Source organism: Salvelinus alpinus, chromosome 31 (genome assembly GCF_045679555.1).
Source record: "Salvelinus alpinus chromosome 31, SLU_Salpinus.1, whole genome shotgun sequence".
NCBI classification, from domain to species: domain Eukaryota; kingdom Metazoa; phylum Chordata; class Actinopteri; order Salmoniformes; family Salmonidae; genus Salvelinus; species Salvelinus alpinus.
The window spans coordinates 39,138,248-39,157,790 of NC_092116.1; the positions used below are offsets into that span (position 1 = coordinate 39,138,248).

At 41.1% G+C, this 19,543-nt stretch overlaps 3 protein-coding genes across 7 annotated transcripts in view; 2 read left to right on the forward strand and 1 right to left on the reverse strand.

The window, feature by feature from the left end:
* The window catches only part of LOC139561635 (butyrophilin subfamily 3 member A2-like), a 1,433,431-nt gene that overhangs the window by 1,261,481 nt on the left and 152,407 nt on the right, over nt 1-19,543 (reverse strand). The gene's annotated exons all lie outside the window — the stretch shown is intronic.
* The window catches only part of LOC139561637 (low affinity immunoglobulin gamma Fc region receptor II-b-like), a 286,052-nt gene that overhangs the window by 42,395 nt on the left and 224,114 nt on the right, over nt 1-19,543 (forward strand). For 2 of the 4 annotated variants that reach the window (XM_071378873.1, XM_071378877.1), the window contains one exon: nt 9,464-9,987. The exons of the other annotated variants lie outside the window; for them this stretch is intronic. In XM_071378873.1, coding sequence (XP_071234974.1) covers nt 9,464-9,467 — 4 coding nt within the window. In that variant the 3' untranslated portion in view covers nt 9,468-9,987. Of the gene's footprint in view, nt 1-9,463; nt 9,988-19,543 lie in introns of those variants that run through there. 4 annotated transcript variants of the gene reach the window in all.
* Nucleotides 14,225-19,543, forward strand: part of LOC139561632 (Fc receptor-like protein 5) — a gene marked incomplete in the record, with an annotated part of 1,233,720 nt that continues 1,228,401 nt past the window's right edge. Inside the window, 1 exon segment of the mRNA XM_071378856.1 lies at nt 14,225-14,485. Coding sequence (XP_071234957.1) covers nt 14,413-14,485 — 73 coding nt within the window.

Genomic DNA, 19,543 nt, shown 5'->3' on the forward strand with positions numbered 1-19,543 from the left:
CTCAATGGGGATAGCTGAGCTGACTACACTGACTGTGCTAGTGGCAGACTCCAGTAAACTGGCAGGCTGGCTAACAGCCTGCTGCCTGGCCTGCACCCTATCTCATTGTGGAGCTAGGGAAGTTAAAGCCCTGTCTATGTTCGTAGATAATATGAAAGCACCCCTCCATTTAGGATGGAGTCCGTCACTCCTCAAAAGTCCAGGCTTGGTCTTGTTTGTGAATGAGTCCCAGAAAGAGGGCCAGTTATCTACAAATTCTATCTTTTGGGAGGGGCAGAAATAGTTTTCAGAAAAACCTGAGCCTTCACTGGTGAATCACTAAAACAATACAGAAATACACTACGGAAAAAGAAGCAAGAAGCACGTCAGAAATCAGCTCAATTTAATTGAAGAATCCATAGACTTTAACCTGTTATGGCTGAAGGGGCAGTATTGAGTAACCTGGAAAGAGGTGCCCATTTCAAACGGCCTCGTACTCAATTCTTGCTCGTACAATATGCATATTATTATTACTATTGGATGGAAAACACTCTCTAGTTTCTAAAACCGTTTGAATTATTTCTCTAAGTGAAACAGAACTCTTTCTGCAGCCCATTTCCTATCCGGAAGTGAGATTTCCAAAAGCGAGGTCTTTATTCAAGAGCTTGTCTATAAAAGGGCATGTCACTTGGGACTATAGAAACACGTCATACACCTTCCCCTGGGTGTCAAGCGGAAGTGAGAGCAGAAATGAATTGATTATCTTGTTCTGAGATTGAATACATCCTCTTGGAATGAGGGGTCGATAATAATTTTTTATTTCGAAGGCGCGAAGTTGGACCTGGAATCGCCTCCTGGAAAACCGTCGTTATGGGTGAATATGATCTCCGGCTTAGATTTTATTTGATACAATATCATCCTAAAGTATGTTTTTTCAATATAGTTTTATTATATTATTGACATTTATTCGGGACTTTAGGCGTGATGCGTTGGAAGAATTTGTTCAAGAAGGAGAGGTTAGCGCCGCATGGCCAGTGTGCTTGCTAATTCAAGAGGGAAAGAGTTCGTTCTGGATCCAAATAAAGACGGTTCTGGACAAAGGACCTCATGTACAACATTCTGATGGAAGATCAACAAAGGTAGGACCCAATTTGGACCCAATTTGGGAAGCTATTTCATATATCTGTCGAACTGTGCTATCGCTACCGATTACTTGGAATCAATGCTGTTGTGTGTTAGCTATTGCAGTAAGCTAATATAACGCTATATTGTGTTTTCGCTGTAAAACACTTAGAAAATCTGAAATATTGGCTGTATTCACAAGATCTTTGTCTTTCATTTGCTATACACCATATATTTTTCTGAAATGTTTTATGATGAGTAATTAGGTAGTTGACGTTGGTGTCTGTATTTACTCTGGCTACTCCCGTGCTATTTCTGACTGTAGCTATGATGGTAGCAGTAATGTAAAACTGATTTATAGCTCAAATATGCACATTTTTCGAACAAAACATAGATTTATTGTGTAACATGTTATAGGACTGTCATCTGAGGAAGTTGTTTCTAGGTTTGTTTGGTTGGATCTTGGTTAGTTAGGTTGGCTTTGTACATGCTACCTGTGCTGTGAAAAATGTCTGTCCTCTTTTGTATTTGGTGGTGAACTAACATAAATATACGTGGTGTTTTCGCTGTAAAACATTTTAAAAATCGGACATGTTGGCTGGATTCACAAGATGTTTATCTTTCAAACGCTGTATTGGACTTGTTAATGTGTGAAAGTTAAATATAAAAAGAAAATAGATTTTGAATTTCGCGCCCTGCACTTGAGCTGGATGTTGTCATAAGTGTACCGACCTCGGGCTTGCAGCCCTAACAGGTAAACACTTCTGGGAAAATGGGAAAATACTAAACAAACAACAACACTAATTGTTGGCCATGGTGGCGAAGTAATTACAATATAGCAATTAAACACTGGAATGGTAGATGTACAGTAGAAGAATGTGCAAGTAGAGATACTGGGGTGCAAAGGAGCAAGATAAATAAAATAAATACAGTAGGGGATGAGGTAGTTGGATGGGCAATTTACAGATGCAGTGATCTGTGAGCTACTCTGGCAGCTGCTGCTTAAAGCTAGTGAGGGAGATAAGTGTTTCCAGTTTCAATGATTTTTGCAGTTCGTTCCAGTCATTGGCAGCAGAGAACTGGAAGGAAAGGCGGCCAAAGGTCGTACAGGTTGCAGTGGTGAGTAGTATATGGGGCTTTGGTGACAAAATGGATGGCACTGTGATAGACTGCATTCAATTTGTTGAGTAGGGTGTTGGAGGCTATTTTGTAAATGACATCGCCAAAGTCAAGGATCGATAGGATGGTCAGTTTTACGAGGGTATGTTTGGCAGCATGAGTGAAGGATGCTTTGTTGCGAATTAGGAAGGCAATTCTAGATTTAATGTTGGATTGGAGATGTTTGATGTGAGTCTGGAAGGAGAGTTTGCAATCTAACCAGACACCTAGGTATTTGTAGTTGTCCACATATTCTAAGTCAGAACCGTCCAGAGTAGTGATGCTGGACGGGCGGGCAGGTGCGGGCAACGATCGGTTGAAGAGCCTGCCTTTAGTTTTACTTGCATTTAAGAGCAGTTGGAGGCCACGGAAGGAGAGTTGTATGGAGGTGAAGATCGTTTGGAGGTGAATTAACACAGTGTCCAAAGAAGGGCCAGAAGTATACAGAATGGTGTCGTTGAGATGTGTCTGTTGCTTGAACTCCGTGAAGCATTTATTTGGGCTGCAATCTGAGGTGCAGTTAACTCTAATGAACTTATCCTCTGCAGCAGAGGTAACTCTGGGTCTTCCTTTCCTGTGGCGGTCCTCATGAGAGCCAGTTTCATCTAGCGCTTGATGGTTTTTGCGATTGCACTTGAAGAAACTTTCAAAGTTCTTGAAATTTGCAGAAGTATCCGAAGGGCAAGAGAAGTTCATCTCTACTACAGTACGACTGCAAGGAGGAGGGAAGTTGCTCATTCACAGAGACTGCTGGCTCGAAATCATGAAAATAATGGTCAATCAGGTTTGCTGATGGGATGTGTCAAGATATCGTAATATCGTAGATATCTCCTTGGATCCGATTCTGTACCAAGAGATTTCGAAACGTCTTTTCCCCCTTGGGGTGCTTTCGACAGATACCCCTCATGGGTGACTTCATTGCAGCTAGCGTTAGGGGAAGACAGTGTGGTCGGTGGAGAAGGCACTGTGACCTGTGACCTGGTTGTTTTTCCAATCCGTCAGTAATATTGTGCATTTTTTCAGTACATTTTGTTGTGGCAATTATTTATTTCAGAAGGAGCAAAACTAGTGTATGTGTTTTAGGTCATTGGACAACATTAGACATGCACGTGGTTATTCTTGTAACTGTTATGGCCAAATATAACACCTCCAGAACAGGGGTTCCCCTTTCAGTGGAGTCAGCAGGATGTCATGTATTGGTTATTCCTGTAGAGTGCCAAGGTCTGTTGCTATGGTCCTACATGCATGAAACTATTTATGTGACTCTACAGGTTACATGTCCTAATATGATAACGGTGGCTAAATGCCAGAGGTGATGCGCCATTAATAAGAGAAGTTACTATAAGTGTGACATAAGTGTCACAATAAATGTATCAGTATTCTGTGCCAAGACTGGAAGGCAGTTGTATTCATGATCCAGCTTTTATTTAGCTTTAAAAAGTCTATTTGAACTCACATGGTATTTGTGAAATATTTCCACGACAGTAACTGATCCACGTCTTTTTCCCAAGGGGTTCTTTCAACAGATACCCCTCGTGAAGCGTTGCAGCTAGCGTTAGGGGAAGACAGTGTGGTCGGTGGAGAAGGCACTGTAGCCTGTGACCATACGTGGTTGGTTTTCCAATCCATCAATGGGAGTAACCGATCCATCAAGTCTGCTCCAAGTAGCAGGGGTTCAGATTTGAGGCTGGTAACATACACAGGATGAACGAGCGATATGTCCTTGAAGTGTAGTTTCAGCATGACTCTCAATGTGAGAGGTGAGGTAGTCTGAGTGACTCCTCGAAGTGTAGTGTCGCATCGTTCCACTTTTAACCAAAGTTTAGTTGGCTTCAAAGCCCTTTTGAGATCATCAAACAATGTTTGAGCGATGAGCGATATCGTCGCGTCCGAATCAATTAGCGCATGACAAGTTAAGCAGTCCTCCAGGACTGTTTCCAGGTATGGCGTTTAGAGTCGCGTTTAGTGGACATATTCCCCACAAAGTCGCAACGACGTGATGCGCCATTTCTGTTCAAGGTGGACGTTTTGAGTGGAGTTTGACCTTTTCATTCACAACCTTCGTATCTATTTACATATTAGAGTACCTGAGGATTGACACCTCCTGCGCTTGTTTCTTGATCAAGCAGGCCCTAGATAGGGTCTCGAGTGAGAGAAATTCGATTTTTAACATCCTTGCTATAGGTTTTAATTCCTGCAGACCTGGTGTCCGGTAATTCCCTGTCTAGTCCTTGTGACTTAATGTTGACACTTTTCTCAAATTATAATTATTCCCGTAGTGGAACTTCTGGAGAACATTGGTCTACGTTTTGATCGTCCTTCAACCCTTTGCTACCCTTGTGCTTTGACACTTTGTATGGGTTGGGTGCAGAAACATGGCGAACAGGTCGATTGTAGCGGTAGTCGTTTTGATCGTCCTTCAACCCTTTGCCACCCTTGTGCTCTGACACTTTGTATGGGTTGGGTGCAGAAACATAGCGAACAGGTCGATTGTAGTGGTAGTCGTTTTGATCATCCTTCAACCCTTTGCCACCCTTGTGCTCTGACACTTTGTATGGGTTGGGTGCAGAAACATAGCGAACAGGTCGATTGTAGCGGTAGTCGTTTTGATCGTCCTTCAACCCTTTGTTACCCTTGTGCTCTGACACTTTGTATGGGTTGGGTGCAGAAACATGGCGAACAGGTCGATTGTAGCGGTAGTCGTTTTGATCGTCCTTCAACCCTTTGCCACCCTTGTGCTCTGACACTTTGTATGGGTTGGGTGCAGAAACATAGCGAACAGGTCGATTGTAGTGGTAGTCGTTTTGATCATCCTTCAACCCTTTGTTACCCTTGTGCTCTGACACTTTGTATGGGTTGGGTGCAGAAACATAGCGAACAGGTCGATTGTAGTGGTAGTTGTTTTGATCGTCCTTCAACCCTTTGTTACCCTTGTGCTCTGACACTTTGTATGGGTTGGGTGCAGAAACATAGCGAACAGGTCGATTGTAGTGGTAGTCGTTTTGATCGTCCTTCAACCCTTTGCCACCCTTGTGCTCTGACACTTTGTGTGGGTTCGGTGCAGAAACGTAGCGAACAGGTCGATTGTAGTGGTAGTCGTTTTGATCGTCCTTCAACCCTTTGCCACCCTTGTGCTCTGACACTTTGTGTGGGTTCGGTGCAGAAACGTAGCGAACAGGTCGATTGTAGTGGTAGTCGTTTTGATGGCGATGTACTTTACAGTTATTTCGACCGCGGAGGTTATTGGAATCGTGGTAGAAACCGTTGTTGTGCGTCATGATCTGCCTTCTGTCTGTACTGGGTCTGAAGTTCAAATGTATGCAGATGATACAGTGATATATGTGCAAAGAGCAAACAACAAGCTGCACAATAACTCACTACTGTAATGGTCCATGTTACAAAGTGGCTCCGTGACTCATGTTTGCATCTTAATGTAAAAAAAACTGTCTGCATGTTCTTCACAAAGAGGGCAACAGATGCTACTGAGCCAGATGTCTGTTTATCAGGGGAGAAGCTCCAGGTGGTATCTGATTTTAAGTACCTTGGAATCATACTTGATTACCTCTCTTTTAAAAAAGTTAATTCAAATAACCAAATTCAACCTAACTAATTTCCAATTTATACTAAATTGTTTGACAACAGAGGGAGCAAAATTGTACTTCAAATCTATGATACTCCCCCACTTAACATACTGCTTGACTAGTTGGGCCCAAGCTTGCTGTACAACATTAAAACCTATTCAGTCTGTCTAGAAACAGGCTCTCAAAGTGCTTGATAGGAAGCCCAATAGCTATCATCTTTGTCTTGTTGCTTTTTGTTCTATGTTGCTCTGTCTGTATGCTACGTCTTGCTTGTCCTATGTTGCTCTGCGTGTGCTCACTGCTCAATGATTGTCTGTATTGTAATTGTTTTTAATAACCTGCCCAGGGACTGCGGTTGAAAATTAGCCGGCTGGTTAAAACCGGCACTTTTCCTGAAACGTTGATTAATGTGCACTGTCCCTGTAAAAAAAATATATATATATACTAAACTAAACGACTAATCTCTCAACGCTCCAATACCTGATATTGTAACCTCTAACTGGAGTGAGTGCTCATGGTCAAACTTCAAAACCGAGTGGTCAGGGCTCTTAGCGTTGATGCCTCAAAAGCTGTGCTTGCAAGCTCTCTGAGTTGTAAGATAGGCAGGCCAACGTGGGCTGCAGGGGGCAAGTAGGTAATGAAGGTGGGATACATGTTCGACAGAAACATTTGTTTGAACAGTAACAGCTCTTCCATTCCTGTCTCAGTGAGTCTGAACGAAGCCTATGATAGTTAGCTTGTGGGTGTTCATTCCGAGCTTGTCATGTTTGTCATGACGCAGAACCACTGAATTCTAATTTCAAAGCTGTGGCAAGTTTAGCGTAGTCGTTTAGCTCATGTTGCTGTTGTAGACGAATGAACCTCGTCAAGTGTCTAATCGACATTCGCTTCAACAGGTAAACCCTGTCAGAACCCGTAGAGTTCGGGTAGCCATCCAACGCGTCCTCTATGTCAGCTAGGAACGTCTCAGTATCGTTTGGCTGATCTGGAACGGGGTCAAAGGTGGGGAACTTCTTGAGAAGTTTGTCAAGGTATTCCATGTCAAGTGGGCGGAGAGGGTTGGCTTCATCCTGTGGGGAAATTGGGGCTGAAAGGCCAAGAGGAGAAGCCTGAGGGACACATGAGGGAGGCAAAGTCTGAAACCTTCTATTATCTTCACTCCTTTGAGTACCGGCTCCAGTTGCTTGGTTGGGTAGTCGCGCTGTAGAGCGTGACCAATCTGGTCTTCCTCCAGATGGTACCTAAGAGTCCACTTGAGCGCTTAGAGTACTGATTTTGGACATGTGAGTGTCGCACATGCTCCTTTTGGTCTCAAACTTATCTGTCATGGTTTGCAGATAGAGGTCTTGAGTACGGAGCGAGAGATTCAGTGATGAGATTTCCTCCGCTTGCTTAGAAATCAATATTTCCATCTTCATCACCTGAGTTCTCTCATCATTCATTTGCTCAGTGACTTCAATGAGTTCTTCTGATTTGTCATCCAACTTTGTCATTGTGTTCATTAACTGATCGTCTTTGGTCTGCAGCATTGTTACTTTGAGTAATGTTCAACAAAACTGCCTGCATGTTAGTAGAATGTTTTCAATTCCTGCTTTTGTCAATAGTTGCTCAGTTCTCTCCTCCTGTCCCTTCATGTCAGCCATGTCTTGCACGTGTTTCAGCTGGGCACTGCAGTGTTGGACCGATGCCAATCTTTGATGGCGATACATAAGGGCTAAAATGGAGAGAACTGTTACAAAGCCTGCTTTCGATGATTGATTTTGGAGAGCGTTGTTCCCAATTTCTGCTGATTTTCCGCTAATGGCATAGTTAGGATGGCATCGCTGCTGAGGTCAGAGATCAATCCTTTAAAGGGTGGAGGTTCACTAATTAGCAGAGGAGTGGGGACCACCCCCATTGCACATTATTTGAAACATTTAGAGGAAAATTGTTCCATTTTTTCTAAAAGTTTGGGTTTGGAATTTGTTGAAAGCTGCAAAAACTATTTTAATCTATTTATAGACGTTAATGAACCATCAGTACTGTATAAGTAATGTGGTAGTTGGATGTGAATGAATTTTCCAAAAGCAAATTGATTAATCAATGATAATGATTAATTAATGATACTTGGATAGGCTATCTGGGAATAAACTTTAATTAACCTGAGAAGTTGGTTCATCTAGGAAAATATGGAAAAGTTTAAAATGTCTCGTTTAAGACCACTCTCAAAATTCTCACTTCCTGTTTGGATTTTTTCTCAGGTTTTTGCCTGCCATATGAGTTCTGTTATACTCAGAGACATCATTCAAACAGTTTTAGAAACAGAGTGTTTTCTATCCAATAGTAATAATACATATATTAGCATCTGGGACAGAGTAGGAGGCAGTTCACTATGGGCACGTAATTCATCCAAAAGTGAAAATGCTGCCCCCTATATCAAAGAAGTTAAGTTGTGCTAAAACCTGCATTATAAACTGGGTGGTTCTTCTTTACACTGTTAAGTGGTGCTGAAACCTGCATTATAAACTGGGTGGTTCTTCTTTACACTGTTAAGTGGCGTTAAAACCTGCATTATAAACTGGGTGGTTCTTCTTTACACTGTTAAGTGGTGCTGAAACCTGCATTATAAACTGGGTGGTTGCAACCCTGAATGCTGATTGGCTGACAGCTGTATACCCCGGTTATGACAAAACATTTTTTTATTTTTACTTCTCTAATTATGTTGGTAAACGGTTTATAATAGCAATAAAGCACCTCCGGAGTTCATGATATAATCGCCAATATACCGCGGCTAAGGGCTGCGTCCAGGCGTTCCATATTGCGTTGTACGTAAGAACAGCCCTTAGCCGTGGTATATTGGCCATATACCACAACTCCTTGCTAGCGTCCCACCTGGCCAACATCCTGCGAAATTGCAGAGCGCCAAATTCAAAATACAGAAATACACATAATAAGTATATACAAGTGTTATACATCGGCTTAAAGATTAACTTCTTATTAATTCAGCCGCTGTGTCAGATTTCAAAAAGGCTTTACGACGAAAGCACACCATGCGATTATCTGAAGACAGTGCCCCGCGTTCAAACAATAATAAAATGCAAATTAATTACTTAATAATCATACAATGTGATTTTCTGGATTTTTGTTTTAGATTCCGTCTCTCACAGTTGAAGAGTACCTTTGATAAAAATTACAGACCTCTACATGCTTTGTAAGTAGGAAAACCTGCAAAATCGTCAGTGTATCAAATACTTGTTCTCCCCACTGTAGGTGAGTTACTACCTTACATCACAACAGCTGTAGGGTCACAATATGGTATTCTGAACACAGTGTACTATATTATGTTACCTCTTAGTAGATGTAGAAAGTAGGATGGTTTAGAGTGAATGGTATTGATAATTAGTAAATAGCCCTGGTATTGATAATTAGTAAATAGCCCTGGTATTGATAATTAGTAAATAGCCCTGTTATTGATAAGGGAGAACTGGACATAAGCAGGAGCCTCATTGGAAATAATTTGATCGGATTCTAAGTAGCACAGTATTGACTAGTAAATCATCTGATATGATTTACATTTCTAAGTGGTTCTGTATTGGATAAGTAAATACATGGCCACACTGATGAACTACTTCTGTGTTGAACAGGTGATCATGTTGAAGAAGAGTGAGGCTGAGATCCCCTGATCACCATAACAACCATCAGAATGGAACTCATGGAATTCTAATATAGAACTGTGAGTCACAATGCTGTATGTTGTTACATTGTAGCTCCACCTGCTGGAACAATAGTGGCATTTGATAAAATGTGATCTATTAACTGATACATGTATTATTCTGATTGCAATGTGTTTTAATATAATGTGTGGTATTATTCATTCAGCAGCTTTAACATCAGTCATACACTGGTCATATACTGTATAGCATTATGGTTGATACATTGTAAATGCCTTAACTTTTCATGTCTATACACATCAACTGATAGGTGTTGAGGTTCAGGCATTATTGTTACAGGTTCAGTATAATGTCATCATTATTTGATTTAAACATAACTAATTTAGGCCTATAGTTTTATTGTGGTTGTTTTGTGCAAAACCATTATTTTTCAATGAATCATCACGGTAAGATATTGCTTTTGTCTTTGTAACATATAGAATTAAATAAATTATTTTCCTCAATCATGTAGCCTGTTTTTAATCTGTTCTGAATGACATCACAACCACTTCGTTTTTAATTTCACCCACTTCCCTTTATGTATCTTCTAAAATCTCCATTCCAGGTTTCCCCTACAGCCCCCAGGGAGTATATCTATAATATCTACAGCCCCCAGGGAGTATATCTCTAATATCTACAGCCCCCAGGGAGTATATCTATAATATCTACAGCCCCCAGGGAGTATATCTATAATATCTACAGTCCCCAGGGAGTATATCTATAATATCTACAGCCCCCAGGGAGTATATCTCTAATATCTACAGCCCCCAGGGAGTATATCTATAATATCTACAGCCCCCAGGGAGTATATCTATAATATCTACAGCCCCCAGGGAGTATATCTACAGCCCCCAGGGAGTATATCTATAATATCTACAGCCCCCAGGGAGTATATCTACAATATCTGCAGCCCCCAGGGAGTATATCTACTGCCCCCAGGGAGTATATCTATAATATCTACAGCCCCCAGGGAGTATATCTACAATATCTACAGCCCCCAGGGAGTATATCTATAATATCTACAGCCCCCAGGGAGTATATCTATAATATCTACAGCCCCCAGGGAGTATATCTACAGCCCCCAGGGAGTATATCTATAATATCTACAGACCCCAGGGAGTATATCTACAATATCTACAGCCCCCAGGGAGTATATCTACAATATCTACAGCCCCCAGGGAGTATATCTACAGCCCCCAGGGAGTATATCTATAATATCTACAGCCCCCAGGGAGTATATCTACAGCCCCCAGGGAGTATATCTATAATATCTACAGCCCCCAGGGAGTATATCTATAATATCTACAGCCCCCATGGAGTATATCTACAGCCCCCAGGGAGTATATCTATAATATCTACAGCCCCCAGGGAGTATATCTACAATATCTACAGCCCCCAGGGAGTATATCTACAGCCCCCAGGGAGTATATCTATAATATCTACAGCCCCCAGGGAGTATATCTATAATATCTACAGCCCCCAGGGAGTATATATACAGCCCCCAGGGAGTATATCTATAATATCTACAGCCCCCAGGGAGTATATCTACAGCCCCCAGGTAGTATATCTACAATATCTACAGCCCCCAGGGAGTATATCTATAATATCTACAGCCCCCAGGGAGTATATCTATAATATCTACAGCCCCCAGGGAGTATATCTATAATATCTACAGCCCCCAGGGAGTATATCTACAATATCTACAGCCCCCAGGGAGTATATCTATAATATCTACAGCCCCCAGGGAGTATATCTACAGCCCCCAGGGAGTATATCTACAGCCCCCAGGGAGTATATCTACAGCCCCCAGGGAGTATATCTATAATATCTACAGCCCCGAGGGAGTATATCGATAATATCTACAGCCCCCAGGGAGTATATCTATAATATCTACAGCCCCCAGGGAGTATATCTATAATATCTACAGCCCCCAGGGAGTATATCTATAATATCTACAGCCCCAGGGAGTATATCTATAATATCTACAGCCCCCAGGGAGTATATCTATAATATCTACAGCCCCCAGGGAGTATATCTACAGCCCCCAGGGAGTATATCTATAATATCTACAGCCCCCAGGGAGTATATCTATAATATCTACAGCCCCCAGGGAGTATATCTATAATATCTACAGCCCCCAGGGAGTATATCTATAATATCTACAGCCCCCAGGGAGTATATCTATAATATCTACAGCCCCCAGGGAGTATATCAAAGATATCTACAGCCCCCAGGGAGTATATCTATAATATCTACAGCCCCCAGGGAGTATATCAAAGATATCTACAGCCCCCAGGGAGTATATCTATAATATCTACAGCCCCCAGGGAGTATATCTATAATATCTACAGCCCTCAGGGAGTATATCTATAATATCTACAGCCCCCAGGGAGTATATCTATAATATCTACAGCCCCCAGGGAGTATATCTAAGATATCTACAGCCCCCAGGGAGTATATCTATAATATCTACAGCCTCCAGGGAGTATATCTATAATATCTCCCACCTCCAGGGAGTATATCTACAGCCCCCAGGGAGTATATCTATAATATCTACAGCCTCCAGGGAGTATATCTACAGCCCCCAGGGAGTATATCTATAATATATACAGCCCCCAGGGAGTATATCTATAATATCTACAGCCCCCAGGGAGTATATCTATAATATCTACAGCCCCCAGGGAGTATATCTACAGCCCCCAGGGAGTATATCTAAGATATCTACAGCCCCCAGGGAGTATATCTATAATATCTACAGCCCCCAGGGAGTATATCTCTAATATCTACAGCCCCCAGGGAGTATATCTACAGCCCCCAGGGAGTATATCTATAATATCTACAGCCCCCAGGGAGTATATCTATATTATCTACAGCCCCCAGGGAGTAAATCTATAATATCTACAGCCCCCAGGGAGTATATCTAAGATATCTACAGCCCCCAGGGAGTATATCTATAATATCTACAGCCCCCAGGGAGTATATCTATATTATCTACAGCCCCCAGGGAGTAAATCTATAATATCTACAGCCCCCAGGGAGTATATCTATAATATCTACAGCCCCCAGGGGGTATATCTATAATATCTACAGCCCCCAGGGAGTATATCTATAATATCTACAGCCCCCAGGGAGTATATCTATAATATCTACAGCCCCCAGGGAGTATATCTATAATATCTACAGCCCCCAGGGTGTATATCTACAGCCCCCAGGGAGTATATCTAGAATATCTACAGCCCCCAGGGAGTATATCTATAATATCTACAGCCCCCAGGGAGTATATCTATAATATCTACATCCCCCAGGGAGTATATCTACTGCCCCCAGGGAGTATATCTACAGCCCCCAGGGAGTATATCTACAGCCCCTAGGGAGTATATCTATAATATCTACAGCCCCCAGGGAGTATATCTATAATATCTACAGCCCCCAGGGAGTATATCTATAATATCTGCAGCCCCCAGGGAGTATATCTATAATATCTGCAGCCCCCAGGGAGTATATCTATAATATCTACAGTCCCCAGGGAGTATATCTATAATATCTACAGCCCCCAGGGTGTATATCTACAGCCCCCAGGGAGTATATCTAGAATATCTACAGCCCCCAGGGAGTATATCTATAATATCTACAGCCCCCAGGGAGTATATCTATAATATCTGCAGCCCCCAGGGAGTATATCTACAGCCCCCAGGGAGTATATCTATAATATCTGCAGCCCCCAGGGAGTATATCTATAATATCTGCAGCCCCCAGGGTGTATATCTATAATATCTACAGCCCCCAGGGAGTATATCTACAGCCCCCAGGGAGTATATCTATAATATCTGCAGCCCCCAGGGAGTATATCTATAATATCTGCAGCCCCCAGGGAGTATATCTACAGCCCCCAGGGAGTATATCTATAATATCTGCAGCCCCCAGGGAGTATATCTATAATATCTGCAGCCCCCAGGGTGTATATCTACAGCCCCCAGGGAGTATATCTATAATATCTGCAGCCCCCAGGGTGTATATCTACAGCCCCCAGGGAGTATATCTATAATATCTGCAGCCCCCAGGGAGTATATCTATAATATCTGCAGCCCCCAGGGTGTATATCTACAGCCCCCAGGGAGTATATCTATAATATCTTCAGCCCCCAGGAAGTATATCTATAATATCTACAGTCCCCAGGGAGTATATCTATAATATCTACAGCCCCCAGGGCGTATATCTATAATATCTACAGCCCCCAGAGAGGATATCTATAATATCTTCAGCCCCCAGGGAGTATATCTATAATACTGAATTATTCCTGAATCATTAGTTAAGTATCATGCAGCAACATGGTGATAACTCTACCTTTCTCTCTGATTAAATTAGTGTAATTTCTGCCATACTGCTCACACATATGTAGACTACAACTGACAGTGAAAGTCACATTCATTTTATATGATCAAATGTAATTGGGATAATTTCACATCACAAGTTGTAAGTTGAAATATTTACTACAGCCTACTTCTTTTCACGTTTATTTCAAGATTCACATTTGTGCATGTGTTTTAGGACATTTGACATGAAGTTCATTTCCATATCAGAACACTAGATGGAGCTAGATATCGCGAGATGACATGAAGTTCATGTCCATATCAGAACACTAGAGGGATCTAGATATCCCGAGGTGATATTCAACTGGAAGTACTGTGAGTGAAAGTGAAAGTAAAGTGTGAAACTCCACCACCCTTTTCCTCCGTTATTTCTGGAACAGACGTCGTGTTACATTCTGTTAGTTGACAAATTATCCTTTCAACTGTTTTGGTTTATTTTTCTAAACTCCAAATAGTTTTATTCACCAGTTACAAACAGCTTTACCTTGGAGTCAGACTTGTTTTGTTCGTGAAATGAAGACCTTTCCGACCTCGACGGTCTGGTGTTTTGGGATTCTGTTCATCAGTGTTTCATTAACAACGACAGGTAGGCCACAACATTATTCCTTCATTATTTAGCCTGTAGGCTATTTTATTATCTGAACATAATATTAATAAGAAAGAAACGGGGCGAATTCAAGTGCAGGGTCAAAACCGAGTGTAGAATATATACGATGTCTTGACCGAGGTAAAGCCAGTTTCAGGTTGGATATTCAACGGTAGTTTTCCTTACTCTACCAACAACAGATAGGGACCGTCAACATAGTGACAAATCAATTTTTTCAAATTCCAATAGCTATTTAACCATTACTCCTAAAACTTTCAAAAACTGTTTCTAGCTAACCGGATGGCATAGACATACATTGCACACATTTATTTTTTGTCGATTTACACCTGGCACTATTTTAAATAATTTTTTACATTTTTGAATTTCAATAGCTCCTTGGTCATGTGACCTTCTGACTTCAAACATGGTGCAGAATGATGGAACGTACATTTTTTCTACATTTCTAAAGCTCCTTGGTCATGTTAATTTCAAGAAGCGTGTAGTGGATATACACCCATATTGCATAACCTCTAGTCATGTCTCTTCTATATTGTTGTACATTAATATTAGTTTGACCATTAGGGGGGCCATATTGCATAACCTCTAGTCATGTCTCTTCTATATTGTTGTACATTAATATTAGTTTGACCATTAGGGGGGCCATATTGCATAACCTCTAGTCATGTCTCTTCTATATTGTTGTACATTAATATTAGTTTGACCATTAGGGGGGCCATATTGCATAACCTCTAGTCATGTCTCTTCTATATTGTTGTACATTAATATTAGTTTGACCATTAGGGGGGCCATATTGCATAACCTCTAGTCATGTCTCTTCTATATTGTTGTACATTAATATTAGTTTGACCATTAGGGGGGCCATATTGCATAACCTCTAGTCATGTCTCTTCTATATTGTTGTACATTAATATTAGTTTGACCATTAGGGGGGCCATATTGCATAACCTCTAGTCATGTCTCTTCTATATTGTTGTACATTATTATTAGTTTGACCATTAGGAGGTTCAGTACAGTGTTGTGTTGAGGAGGTCCAGTGTTGTGTTTACCCTTTTCTTGAATGTTTATCTATAATAATTAGTAGTTCTGAGTACTTATATTCCTTTGTCCTTAAGTATTTTTCCACAGTATTTAACAGCGGTACACAGTAGAAGAGAGACAGATAATATCTCCTTTCGTCGTTAATATCAACCATAAAGGGCAAAGTACAAGAGTCATGTTATTAATTGTCCAAAGCAGGGATGGAGAGTGAGCTGGTGAGGTAGGCTGCAGTGAGTTTGCTGGTCAATACATACATGTACTGAACATGTAACCACAGTAATGGTGGCCAGAAAATCAATGAATTAAAACAGAATATTGACAAATTTAACAGAAATTGTAGACCTTTCATCTTTTCCAACATGTCAACAGACACTTAACTTCAAAATAAGTACAAAACATTTCACAGTGTTAACTCTCTCTTTATCCCTGGTTGATGTACACGTCAGAGCCTCTTCAGTGTGGATGGGGTTTAGCATTATATATATATATAACATTTTCAACAACAAATACGGCACTTCCAGTTTGTGTTCTTCACTCTGTTGGACCCGTTTGTCTTCATTCCTAGTTACAGCACATGGAAACACCGTTGGCCTGCAAAACATTAAATCTAAAACAAAACAAAGCATAACACTTTATAAATAATATCAAATATCAATGCAGTATGATGAATTAGCCATCCATTGTGTTATATCATAAATTGTTTTACATACCGTCACTGTTGTCAAAAGATTAAAAACATGTTAAATAAAGTTACTAACCCAGTCAGTCTTTGGGCCACATCGTCATTAGTCATACTGCATTGATATTTAATAGTGTGGACATAGTATCGACAGTAATTTACCTAATAATAATTCCATTCCAACATAATTCCCTAAGAACTGCATCATATCTCTTTTCATAATTCATTTTAACGCTTATAAAATCCCTGTTTTTCTTTCTTCATCTATTTCCCGTGTTGTCTTAAAATATGTCCTAAATACTTAACATACGTCTACCATAATTAAAACGTATTCTTGGTAACTTTATAACCTTATTCAACTAAAAAGTATAATAATATTATAAAATCCATTTTACAGCTTTTTTTTGTTGTGTAAAATTTCTCACAAAAATATCATCTACATACAACAACAGCTAACTACCTGAGAATAAAACTTGTAATTCAAACCTAACTATCTGGGTGAATTAGAATTTAAGAAACTCATTTACCAAATCAATCACAGAGAAATATCTACTATCTAATTTTACCAAATTTAGGAGAGTACTAGAATCAGGGACGCTTAAAATAATACTTCTATTTACTCCTTATAAGTCCATCCCACTAACGGCCTTTTGGACTTAAAACATGGACAAGTTTCAAAAAACATCTTCTCCTCCAGTAATAACATTATGATTTAATTAAACAGAGGTATAATCCCTGCTATTACTTCTGGTTTCAATAAATACTGCCATCAATAAGGTCAATAAAATAATTTAGGAGTAACAGTTACAGGTAAAACTCCTTTAATAAATCCCACTACTGCCATTCCTTTTAACCATAACATCTCCGGTATCCCTGTGTCTAGCTTGAAACTGTATCTCTGCTCTCGCTCTCGTTGTCTCTGTCTCTCTCTCTCTGTCTTGCTCCCTCTGCTTCTTTATCACTTTATTCTTCTTTCTTTACACTTGCCTTCTTGCCTTCTTGCCTTCTTTTCCGGGCTTCTGACAGCCACACTATATCTAACCCTCAACCTGCTGTTTCCCTTGATTATCTACACACGTCTTATGTATCTGCTGTATCATAGTTTCTAGTTGATCTACATCTAGGCGCCCTTCAAAACCATACTTCTTCCTTCATTCCTTTTTATGAGTAATTAAATCTTCCTTACAGTTTACTTAGACTCCATATACCTTTTCATCCCCGGTTAATCCCGGGACTTCCTTTGAGGATTTACCTCCCATTGTTTTCTTGGTGAGTTTAGACTATCTCATATGGAGTAGGGTTTATATTTTACTTAAGATTTTACCTCCGACCGTCCTTTTGAATAGTTCTAAATTATGTTACGGTTAAGTATAGTTTAGTGAGTGTTAAGATAAGGGTAATGCCTATACAGATAGGTCTTTATATCTGTGACATTATAGATTAGGGTAATGCCCATTGAGGTAGAGGACTCATCTTTATATCTGTGACATTGTATCGTCTGGTCAACTGTAAAACATATAGAATGCTGCAGGGTACTGACCAAGACCAGACGGAGAACACACATCACACTGGTTTTAAAGTCTCTGCACTGGCTGCCTGTGAGTTTAATAATTACTTTAAAAATGTTTCTATTGGTTTTCAAATCAAATCACGCTTTTGCACCCCAATACATATCGGCCATACTTTTAAATTATGTACCCAGGTAGGACAAACGTCTGACTCACATCTGGCCTGATTGTACCCCCCCCCTTCCGGCGCCGACAGAGATGGCCGCCTCGCTTCACGTTCCTAGGAAACTAGGAAACTATGCAGTATTTTGTTTTTTTTACGTGTTATTTCTTACATTGGTACCTCAGGTAATCTTAGGTTTCATTACATACAGTCGGGAGGAACTACTGAATATAAGAGCAACGTCAACTCACCATCGTTACAACCAGGAATATGACTCTCCCGAAGCGGATCCTGTGTTTTGCCTTCCACCCAATACAATGGATCTGATCCCAGCCGGCGACCCTAAACAACGACACCGTAAAAGGGGAAAACGAAGCAGTCTTCTGGTCAGGCTTCGGAGACGGGCACATCGCACTCCACTCCCTAGCATACTACTCGCCAATGTCCAGTCTCTTGACAACAAGGTTGATGAATTCCGGTCGCATTCCAGAGAGACATCAGAGACTGTAACGTTCTTTGCTTCACGGAAACATGGCTCACTCGAGAGACGCTAACGGAGTCGGTGCAGCCAGCTAGTTTCTTCACGCATCGCGCCGACAGAAACAAACATCTTTCTGGTAAGAAGAGGGGCGGGGGTGTATGCCTTATGATTAACGAGACGTGGTATGATCATAACAACATACAGGAACTCAAGTCATTCTGTTCACCTGACTTAGAATTCCTCACAATCAAATGTCAACCGCATTATCTACCAAGGGAATTCTCTTTGTTTATAATCACAGCTGTATATATTCCCCCTAAGCAGACACATCGATGGCCCTGAACGAACTTTATCTGACTCTATGTAAACTGGAAACCACACACCCTGAGGCTGCATTCATCGTAGCTGGGGATTTTAATAAGGCTAATCTGAAAACAAAACTCCCTAAATTCTATCAGCATATCGATTGTGCTACCAGGGCTGGTAAAACCCTGGATCATTGTTATTCTAACTTCCGCGACGCATATAAGGCCCTCCCCCGCCCTCCTTTCGGAAAAGCTGACCACGACTCCATTTTGTTGCTTCCAGCCTACAAACAGAAACTAAAACAACAAGCTCCCTCGCTCAGGTCTGTTCAACGCTGGTCCGACCAATCTGATTCCACGCTTCAAGACTGCTTCGATCACGTGGATTGAGATATGTTCCGCATTGCGTCAAACAACAACATTGACGAATACGCTGATTCGGTGAGCGAGTTCATTAGAAAGTGCATTGGCGATGTCGTACCCACAGCAACGATTAAAACATTCCCAAACCAGAAACCGTGGATTGATGGCAGCATTCGCGTGAAACTGAAAGCGCGAACCACTGCTTTTAACCAGGGCAAGGTGACCGGAAACATGACCGAATACAAACAGTGTAGCTATTCCCTCCGCAAGGCAATCAAACAAGCTAAGTGCCAGTATAGAGACAAAGTAGAGTCGCAATTCAACAGCTCAGACACAAGAGGTATGTGGCAGGGTCTACAGTCAATCACGGATTACAAAAAGAAAACCAGCCCCATCGCGGACCAGGATGTCTTGCTCCCAGACAGACTAAATAACTTTTTTGCTCACTTTGAGGACAATACAGTGCCACTGACACGGCCCGCTACCAAAACCTGCGGGCT